Source organism: Rhincodon typus, chromosome 9 (genome assembly GCF_021869965.1).
Source record: "Rhincodon typus isolate 14 chromosome 9, sRhiTyp1.1, whole genome shotgun sequence".
NCBI lineage: Eukaryota > Metazoa > Chordata > Chondrichthyes > Orectolobiformes > Rhincodontidae > Rhincodon > Rhincodon typus.
In genome coordinates this window covers 81876604-81887839 of record NC_063340.1, presented here as the reverse complement: position 1 = coordinate 81887839, position 11236 = coordinate 81876604, and the positions used below count along the sequence as shown (strand labels likewise).

General features: G+C 43.4%; 1 protein-coding gene across 1 annotated transcript in view; it reads right to left on the bottom strand.

The window, feature by feature from the left end:
• LOC109933597 (beta-3 adrenergic receptor) overlaps positions 1–801 on the bottom strand; it is a 45095-nt gene extending 44294 nt beyond the window's left edge. Inside the window, exon 1 of the mRNA XM_020532605.2 lies at positions 194–801. Coding sequence (XP_020388194.2) covers positions 194–365 — 172 coding nt within the window. The 5' untranslated portion in view covers positions 366–801. The remainder of the gene's footprint in view (positions 1–193) is intronic.
• Between the last annotated feature and the right edge of the window lie 10435 nt (positions 802–11236).

Below are 11236 nucleotides of genomic sequence, written 5' to 3'. Positions count from 1 at the left end.
GAGAGGCACACACAGAAAGAGACAGAGACACACACAGAGACACAGAGTCAGAGAGAGACACAGAAAGAGATAGAGACACACACACACAAAGAGACACGGAGAAAGATAAAAACACATGGACACCCACAGACAAATAGACACACATACAGACATAGACACATATACAGAAGGGAGAAGTGACCCCGATCCAAACCTGCAATAGCCGCCAGGCACATCAGGACCATGATGGTTTCCAGGAGGATCTTGACCGGGACGGACGGCGATCCGGAGCCGGGAGGGGACGCGCTGGGGGCCGGCCAGCGGCTCTGGGCAGTGCCGGCAGCTCCGAGCGACAGGTTGCCGGGGAGAAGCGGCGGGGACTCCATGCTCAGGCGGCAGTGTCGCCCGTGGGGAGGCGGGCAGCGGCTGCTTGTAAGCCCCGCTGCGCTCCCATGGCCCCGGGGAACCGGCTGCCCCAGCGCCGCTGATCACCCTGAGAATACCACCCCCCCTCCGCCTCCCCTTCCTCAGGGAGGGGGCTCCAAACCAGCCCGGGCTAATGTCAGTCCCTGCACCCCTCTCCTCCAGCGGCTCCGGATCTCAGCAGGCGGGAGAAATCCAAAAGAAAATCCGCTATCCGCGATGACCTCTTCCCATCTCTTCTTTTTCCTCTCTTCCTTCAGAATTCTTCATTTAAAAAAAATCTCTGCAAAAATCCTTCAGTGAATCTCAAGCCCAACTGCATGGGCCAGTTGAGTTACTTGGTCTATCCACTCCCTCCATTCTTGGTGGGGTCCCGTTTGGATATAAAGTCACTGTGCATTTTCTTTCCTCTCTCTCTCAAAATCTTCTGTTTCCCCTCCCCACTCACTCTACAGCTCTGCACCTGACTCCGCCCCGCCCGCTTGGCACCGATTACCCTCCTCCTACACCCAACACTGGCATCAAGGAGGTGTTGGAGGATAGACATACACCAACAGTGAATTCGCTGTGCCCTGCCAATAGAGGCGGGGATGGCTTGGGGGGACGAGCACAAACCACCGTTTACCATCAATACAGCAACATTTTGGAGACAGATCTGGCATCTGTGTGTGTGTGAGAGAGAGAGTTAACATTTTAGTTACTGCCTTTGTTTTTAATCAGAGCTGATTGATGTTAGAGACAAGGTGCTCTTACTGTTGTAGTGTCCTTACCTCTGAGCCAGGAGACCCTGGTTCAGGTCCCACTTGTTCCAGCAGTTTGTAATAACATCTCTCTGAAAATGAGCTGCTTAGAAAATAACTAGACGGATGGGTATATGAATAGGAAGAGTTTAGAGGGATATGGGCCAAATGGGGGCAAATGGGACTAGATTAATTAAGGATATCTGGTGGGCATGGACAGGTTGGCCCAGAATGTCTCTGGGACTTTTTTTCACTGGAGCTTAGGAGGTTGAGAGGTGACCTTATAGAGATTTATAAAATCATACGGGGTACAGATTGGGCTAATGGTATGTGTTTTTCCCTAGGATGGGGGATTTCAAGACTAGGGGACACATTTTTAAGGTGAGAGGAGAGAGAGATTTTAAAAAGACATGAGGGGTAAATTTTTTACACAAGAGGGTGGTTCACATGTGGAATGAACTTCCAGAGGAAGCTGTGGATGTGGGCACAATTACAATGTTTAAAAGATACAAAAACAAAGTTGCTGGGAAAGCTCAGCAGGTCTGGCAGCATCTGTGAAGGAGAAAACAGAGTTAACATTTCGGGTCGTAGGAAGGGTCCCTGCATCCGCAGTTCTTTTGGTTTTTGTTTAAAAGATATTTGGATAAGTGTATGAATAGGAAAAGGTTTGGAGGGATATGGGCCAGGAGCAGGCAGGTGGGACTAGTTTCGTTTGGAATTATGTTCGGCATGGACTGGTTGGACCAAAGGATCTGTTTCCATGCTGTACATTTCTATGACTGTATGTGGGAGACAAATATTTTCTCTGCAGGAAGAGCAGATGCAGGGGGTCAGAGAGCAGCATTCAGCACTCACAATGCACTCAGTGCCTTTAACATATTAAAAAATGCCCCAGATCAATGGTGTTTGATTTCATGTTTTATTTTGTTTCTCATTGTTAGTAAATAATGCATCTCTCTTTCACTCAGAAAATCTTGTAATTGGCTCTTTCATTTTGAACGAGCAAATTACATTTTAATGGTATGGGATATGTCTGTGCAATATAAAAAAATTGAAAATCTTTGATGTGGCCAACTTACCAAAGGTGAAAAGAGGGGAATTCATTCCCCAACCCCACCCCCTCCACTCAACTGGGGGTAATAAATACTTTTTGAGGTGTAGTCACTGTCGTAATGTGGGAAATGCAGTGACCAATTTGTTTACAACAATGCAAGATGATAAGGACCAGGCAATTTGTTTTTAATAATGCTGGTTGAGGGATAAATATTGGCTAGGACACCAAGAAGAATTCCCTGAGGGTTGCAGTGGGAGAGAGATCCACTGAGGTCTTTCTGGAGGGAGGATGACAACTTCTTCAAGGTCGGCATTCTTGAAAGAGGCTTCGCAGTTGGGTTGTAAATCTCTCAGAGATAGCAAGAACTGCAGATGCTGGAGTCAGAGACAACACAGTGTGGAGCTGGAGGAACACAACAGGCCAGACAGCATCAGAGGAGCAGGAAAGTTGACATTTCGGGTCAGGACCCTTCTTCAGAAGTTTCTTCCAATCCTCTTCCAAGGATGCCCACCTTGAAGAAGTTATCCTCCTCCCTCCGGAAAGACCTCAGTGGATCTCTCTCCCACTGCAACCCTTTGGGAATCTCCTCTGCCTTACCATTTCTGAAGAAGGGTCCTGACCATAAAGCCAACTTTCCTGCTCCTCTGATGCTGTGTTCCTCCAGCTCCACATTGTGTTGTCTCTGATTCCAGCATCTGCAGTTCTTGCTATCTCCAAGAAGGATTCTCTGCTCTTTTTTCAAATAGTACGTGTTATGTCTACCTGGTAGGGTAACTAAGGTTTCAAGATTAATGTCTCATTCAAACTTCCAACAGTGTGGCGTTGCCGCAGTATTATACTGGAATGACAGTCTTGATTTTTATGGTTAAGTTCTTGAATTACCTTGAACACACAACTTTTTGACTTAGAGGTAAGAATGTTGTCAACTGAGTCAGAGCTAATACCATAAAAGGGCATTATTTTCATTACAGAAAACTGTTTGCCAGATCTAATTTTTCAGCTTGTAAACATTCAAAGTGGTGTTGCATATCACACTGGAGATACAGTTTTCTCTTATTTTTAGACCATACTGAAATAACGAAACATTGAGGGAATGGAAGTGATGGGTAGCCATTTAAAGAGCCCCTTATCAAGGCATTGGCCACACAAGGCATGGAGACCCAGTTGAGAGGAGCTCTTGTTTGAAACTGATGGCTTATGTAATACATAGAATCCCTACAGTGTGGAAGCAGGCCATTCAGTTCATTCAGTCCAAAGAACATCCCAGCCAAATCCACTTCCCTATTCTATCACTGTAATCCTGCATTTCCCATGGCTAACCACCTGGCCTGCATTTCTCTGGACAATAAGGGCAATTTAACATGGCCAATCCACCTAACCTAACATCTTTGGACTGTGGGAGGAAACCGGAGCACCCAGAGGAAACCCACACAGAGACGGGGAGAATGTGCAAACTCCACACAGGCAGTTGCCCGCGAGGGCAGGTCCCTGGTGCTGTGAGGCAGCAGTGCTAACCACTGAGTCACCATGTCATGATAACATCAAAGTTAATAATTGGAAAAGTTGTCCTACTGCATTGCAAAGCTCCTCACTGGAAACACAATCTTGTAATATTTACCCGACATCACCTTCAATACTCAGCAAGAGCTTATGGAGAAAATTCCCGACAGGCATAAAATCTTTTAAAAATTGGACTAACCTAGTGTTGAGTGTTGTTTATCTTTAGATTTAGCCACTGATCCCCTGATGAGAAAGTCTCTTCTACTATGGTGATTATCTTCATTCAGAACCTTATCCGTCTTGCCAGATGTCCTGTCGGTAGGAAGGGCTCATTTGTATTGCCTGTTATTTCTTTCTCCTGTACTGTATGTAACGAACTCTGAGCAATCTCTCATGTCATGCTCATTGAATCATTTCCAAATTCTAATGCCCACCATTTGTGTTCATTTCTTGTTGGCCTGGCCCCATGTTATTTTGCGTTTTTTCAAATAGCTAAATGTTATTTATTCAAAAAAAATTTAATACTCCAGAGCAGTTGTAGTTTCTATTATACTTCAGGAATCTTCATGTAAGCCATTAGGTGCCTCAGTAAAAACTTCTCCAAGTCTCCGTGCACTCACTTATCACAAGGAGATATTTAACCTCACTGCAGTTGCTGAAGGTTGTAATACTCTTCCAAATTCTTTTTATAATATGGAAAAGAATAAAAACCCATCAGATGGAGAGACATTGAAGGCTGCTTCAGGCATTATTTATCAACTCTGAAGAATGGAACAATGAAGTGACACAGTGCTATATTTAGCACATTACAATCCCACAGCAACATTCACCTCATGATTTTATTTTTAAAATTATTCTCTCATGGGATGTGGGTTTTGCTGGCAAGGCCAGCATTGTTGCACATCCCTAATTGCCCTTGAACTGAGTGGTTTGCTAAGCTACTTCAGGGAGTAGTTATGAGTCAATGACATTGCTGTTGGTCTGGAGTCTCATGTAGGCCAGACCAAGTAATGATGGCAGATTTCCTTCCCTGAAGGACACTAGTGAATCAGACAGCTATTTTTTTCATCAAGATCAGTTATTGTTTTACAGTCATCATCACTGGGACTGGGCTTTAATTCCAGAAATATTAATTGAATTGAAGTTTTACCGTTTGCCATGGTGGGAGTTTGAACCCATGTCCCCAGAGGATTGGCTTGGCCAAAGTTGTACTAGTCCAGTGGCAATTATCACTACGCCACTATCTCCCCCAAACATGTCCGAAAAACAGAATGTACATCCATAATGCCAAAATGCCCTTTGTGTTAGCACAGATGCAGACCATGATATTTTCTCACTTTGACACAGACCACAGGAAGCCCAGCTGACATCACCAGACTGGGGGCAACGGAGCTAGGGAGGCTGAGGGTGAGGGAGGAGCAGAGGTGGAGTCTGGGGTTGATAAAATGGAGTTTCCCCGTCCAAGCAGCGTCTGCAGAGTAGGTCTCCTCAGTTGCTACTCCTTTGCCAAGACCCCTCCCCCCACCACTGTAACTATTTCACCACGAGCCTTGTCGAGCCACTACACTGCCTGGGAATCAGGAAAATGACCAAGAAAGAATTGGAAGAGTTAAGAACATAGTTACAGTTTGCAAGTATGGAGAGATGATCTAATAATATTTGGAACATTATTATGATAATGGTAACCATAGACTATAGGCATTCAACTTCCATCATCTGATTTTAATACCTGAATCTTTTCTTAGCCAAAAAAAAGGTTTTTAAATGGACAAATACTGACCATCAAGCTTGAAAAAGACAATGGAACCAGACTCTGGACTAAAAACTGAACTATATTTCAACAATTACTTTTGAACAGCAGAACACAGAATCATGGAATCATATAATTTTACAGGACAGAAGGTGGTCATTTAACCCATCCTGTCTGTACTGATTCCTGAGAGAGCTACACAACTTGTCCCATCCCCATCCTTCAGCCCTATCTCCACAGCCCTCTAAATTCATCACTTTCAAATATATATCCAGCCATGACAAGGAAAAATAGAAACATAGAAATTAGGACAGGAGTATGCCTTCAACCTTGCTCCACCATTCATTGAGTCATAGATTCATAGAGTTGTACAGCACGGAAACAGATCCTTCGGTTCAACTTGTCCATGCTGAGCAGATATTCGAAATAAATCTAGTCCAATTTGCCAGCATTTGGTCCACATCCTTCTAAATCCTCCCTATTCATGTACTCATCCAGATGCCTTTTAAATGTTGTAATATGTTGTAATTGTACCAGCCTCCACCATTTCCTCTGGCAGCTCATTCCAGAAACACACTACCCTCTGTGTGAAAACGATGCTGCTTAGGTCCCTTTTAAATCTTTCCCCTCTCATCTCAAACCTATGCCCTCTAGTTTTGGACTCCTCTACTCTGGGAAAAGACGTTGATTGTTTACCCTATCCATGCCTCTCTTGACTTTATAAACTTCTATAATGTCACCCCTCAGCCTCCAATGCTCCAGGGAAAATAATCTCAGACTATTCAGCTTCTTTCTACAACTTAAACCCTCCAATCCTGGCAACATACTTGTAAATCTTTTCTGAACCCTTTCAAGTTTCACAACATCTTTCCTATAGCAGAGAGGCCAAAATTGAACGCAGTATTCCAAAAGTGGCCTAACCAATGTCCTATACAGCCGCAACATGACCATTATAATCATAGCTGATCATCCAACTGTTCCTGCCTTCCTCTCATATCCTTTGATCCCTTTAGCTAGAACTGGAAAACACTCTTTCCCTCTTTCTCTCTGACTCACATCAACCTCAAAAACCAGCACCCAGTGAAAAAGCTACTTGGAACAACAACCATACACTAAAAACTTACGATGTATAAACGCCTTCGACCTTGCAGAATATGAGTCAACAATTAAACAATGGGCCTCAGATTTAAAATTTAACACCTCAAGGATTCTAAGAACTTCAAACTGCAATTTCCTTTACCTATCTGTCAGTATAGACATCCTCCCTCCACTTCTTTTTAAGCTTATTATTACCTCTGTGCATTTTTATTATTTTCTTGAGGGAGGAGGAAGTAAGCATCCTCTTTCTTTCACTCAAGGAAACCTTGCAATTTGCCTCCTTCACTTTGACCTAGTTCATTAAATTTTAATTGAAAAGTGAAAGCTAAAAAAAACTAAATAATATTTGTTATCACTGAGCGAGAGAGGTTTCACAGGGTGGGGTGAGGATCACCACCTCTCCTCTACATGATCGTTACAAAATAATATTCCAAAAATTGCTTTGGTCATTAAACTGTCACACCAAAGAAGCAAACTAAAGATGTATAGGATAGGATGCAAATAGTCTCATGAAAAGGTCATCACCTGAAATATTAACCTTTTTCCTAATCCACAGGTGCTCTGTGACTTGAGTGTTGAGAGCTTTTTTTTGGGTTTTATTTCATGTAAGTAATTCAATTGGAATTCGATTTTATTCAGCTTTGAGGGGAAGGGTGAAATGTGTAGTTCTTTTTAATTAGAAGATTAATTACATTGAGTTTGGGTAGATTGTGTACCATCTGGAGCTGCTTCATCAATGACCTTCCCTCATCAGGTCAGATGTGGAGATACTTGTTGAAGATTGTGCAATGCTCAGTACCATTTGCAACTCCTCAGATATTGAAATAGACTGTGTCCAGATGCACAACATTCAGGCTTAGGCTGATTAATGAGAAGTAACGTTCACATCAGACAAGTGTCAGCACCAACTAGAACACCACTTTTTGATGTTCTACTCCATTACTGTGACTGAATCTCCCAACTAGCAAATTCCTAAAGGTGGCTATTGACCAATACTGCACTGGACAAACCATATATATGCAATGGCTATGGCAGCAAATTAGTGGTTGGGAATGCTGTGACAGGTAACTCACTTCCTGACTCCCCAAAGCCTATCAACCATCTATAAGGCAAGGCCGAGGACAGAGATGTCAGCGTGAGAGCAAGATGGAGATTTAACACAAGTGGCTGGAAGCTCAGTGTTGCATTTACAGATTGAACAGAACTGTTGTGCAAACAGTCATCCAAGCTATGTTTGGTCTCCCTAGACTACGTTACGTACGAAATTGAAGTAAGTACAGATCTTGCTTTCAGCCAGCTGCCATCCAGGATACTATTGTCTATTGGTCTGAAAGGATCTGAAATGATTAATAATGGGAGCACCATAAGCACCACTATGTTGACAGTAAACCAACTAGTTCAACCAGTGAAACCATTGAAAAAGCAGGAATTATTGATTTTAGCCACTAAAGGCAGGATTGTGCATTTTAATCACCAGATGGCAGGGATCCACCATTTTGGCTACAAAACACAAGGTACTATTCTGTACAGAAGTAAACGACAAACCCAAAGAACTGCAGATGCTGGAAATCTGAAACAAATACACAAATTGCTAAAGAAACTCAACAGGACTGGCAGCACTTGTGGAGAGAAAGCAGAGTTAAAATTTGCTTTCTCTCACAGATACTGCCTGACCTGTTGAGTTACTCCAGCAATTTCTGCTTTTGTACCCTCCTGGACAGCACCACAACGCAGTAACATTGGTATTTTTGGGAAAATAAATGCCTTTCTAAGCAAAACAAATACATAATCACATTGGGAAGACATGGCATCAGAAGTAATATTGCCAGAAAGATTTAATAGTGAAGATAGATTAAGTAGAACATAGAATTGAAAATCTTGGACAAAACAATTCTTTAAATATATTAAAGAAAAAAGAACAGCTAGAGAGAGAATAGACCCATCAGGAAACAAATTGGACATGTATGTGTGGACCCGTAGGAGATGGGTGAGGCCCTCAATGAATATTTCTCCTGTGTGTTTACTGTAGAGAAAAACATGAAGACTTGGGAACCCGGGGAAGTTAGTGGTGACATCTTGGGGACTTTCCATATCACATTGGAGGAGGTGTTGCAAGTATTAGAAGATATGAAGGTGGATAAATCTCCTGGTCCTGATCAGATACATCCAAGAACTCTGCAAGAGGCTAGAGAAGAAATTGCGGGGGCCCTGGCTGATATATTTGCATCATTGTTAGCCACAGGTGAGGTCCCAGAAGACTGGAGGGTAGCAAATGTTGTGCCCTTATTCAAGAAGGGCTGCAAAGAAAAACCTGAGAATTATAGACCAGTAAGCTTAACATCTGTAGTAGGTAAGTTACTTGCGAAGATCCTGAGGGATAAGACATACATGTATTTAGAAAGACAAGGTTTGGTTAGGAGTAGTCAGCATGGCTTCGTACGTGGGAGATCATGCCTCACAAGTTTGTTAGAGTTCTTTGCTGAAGTGACCAGGAAGGTTGATGAGGGCAGGGTGGTAGATGTAGTCTATATGGATTTCAGTAAGGCCTTTGATAAGGTTCCACATGGTAGGCTGCTCTGGAAGGTTAGATCGCATGGAATTCAGGGAAAGTCAGCAAATTGGATACACGATTGGCTTGATGGTAGGAAGTGGAGAGTAATAGTGGAAGGATGTTCGTCGAACTGGAGGCTTGTGACTAGTGGTGTTGCCTCAGGGGGTGGTGCTGGGCCCATTGCTGTTTGTTGTCTATATCAATGATTTGGATGAGAACGTACAAGGCGTGATTAGTAAGTTTGTGGATGACACTAAAATAGGCGGTACTGTGGACGGTGAGAAAGGTTATCAGAAATTGCAGCAGGATCTTGATCAGCTGGGGAAGTGGGCCAAGAAATGGCAAATGAAGTTTAATATAGATAAGTGTGAGGTGTTGCATTTTGGAAAATCAAATCAAGGTAGGAGTTTCACGGTGAATGGTAGGGCCTTAAGGAGTGTAGTGGAACAGAGGGACCTTGGAGTTAGGGTGCACGGTTCTCTGGAAATGGAGTCACGAGTAGATAGAGCAGTGAAGAAGGCTTTTGGCACACTGGCCTTCATCAGTCAGGGCATTGAGTATAGAAGTTGGGAAGTTATGTTGCAGTTGTACAGGACGTTGGTGAGACCGCACTTGGAGTATTGTGTTCAGTTTTGGTCACCTTGCTATAGGAAGGATGTTATTAAACTGGAAAGAGTGCAGAAGAAATTTACAAGGATGTTGCCAGGACTCAAGGGGCTGAGTTATAGGGAGAGGTTGGACAAGCTAGGACTTTTTTCTTTAGAGCATAGGAGACTGAGGGGAGATCTTGTCGAAGTGCATAAGAGAGGCATGGGTAGGGTGAATGCACTCAGTCTTTTTCCCCGGGTTGGGGAATCGAGGACTAGAGGACATTAGTTCAAGGTAAAAGGAGAAAGAATATATGGGAACCTGAGGGTCAACCATTTTACACAAGAGGGTGGTACACATATGGAATGAGCTGCCAGCAGAAGTGGTTGAGGTGGGTGCATTAACAACATTTAAAAGGCATTTGGATAAATACATGGATAAGAAAGATTTAGAAGGATATGGGCCAAGTGCAGGGAAATGGGGTTTGCGTGGATGGACATTTTGGTTGGCATGGACCAGATTGGGCCAAAGGGCCTTTCTTTGTGCTGTAGGTCTCTATGACTCTATGACACAAATAACAAAGGTCCTAGCACCAACCCCTATGGCACACGGGCCTCCAGTCCAAGAAACAACCTTCAATCATCACCTTCTGCTTCCTGCCATCAAGTAATTTTGAATCTAATTTTGAATCCAATTAGCTAGCTCTCCCTGGAACCCATGTAACCTAACCTTCATGACTGGCCTGCCGTGGGGGACCTTGTCAAAGGCCTTACTAAAGTCCTTATAGACAATATCCACTGCCCTATCCTCATCTATCCTCTTTGTCACCCCTTTGAAAAACTCTAAAAGATTTGTCAGACATGACTTCCCGCACACAAATCTATGCTGACTATCCCTGATCAGACCTTGACTATCCAAATGTTGGTTGACCCTGTCCCACAGTATCCCCTCCAATAACTTGCCTACCAATGATGTCAGGCTCACTGGCCTGTAGTTCCCTGGCCTGTCTTTGCTATGTTTCTTAAACAATGGAGCAACATTAGCCACCCTCCAGTCTTCCAGAACTTCACCAGTGGCTAAAGATGAAGCAAAAATCTCTGCAAGGGCCTCTGCAATTTCTTCCCTCGCCTGCCACAATGTCCAAGGATGGACTTAATCAGGTCCAGGGGATTTATCCACCTTAATGCACTTTAAGGCTGCAAACACCTCCTCGCTGGTAATATGTATGTGGTCCAAAACATCCCCACTTGTTTCCTTTATTTCCTTAGCATCCATGATTCTCTCCTCAGCAAATACTGAGGGGAAATATTCATTAAAAATCTCCTCCATCTCCTGTACCTCCACACATAGACGGCCATGCTGGTCTTTAATGGGACGTATTCCCTCCCGAGCCACCCTCTTACTCTTATTATAGCTATAGAACATTTTGGGATTATCTTTCACCTTATCTGCCAGATCCATCCCATACTCTTTTTTTGGTCTTCCGATTTCCCTCTTAAGTGTGCTGCTACACCTGAGCCCAAAAGCTTAAATCCAAAGTATGCCTTCTTCTT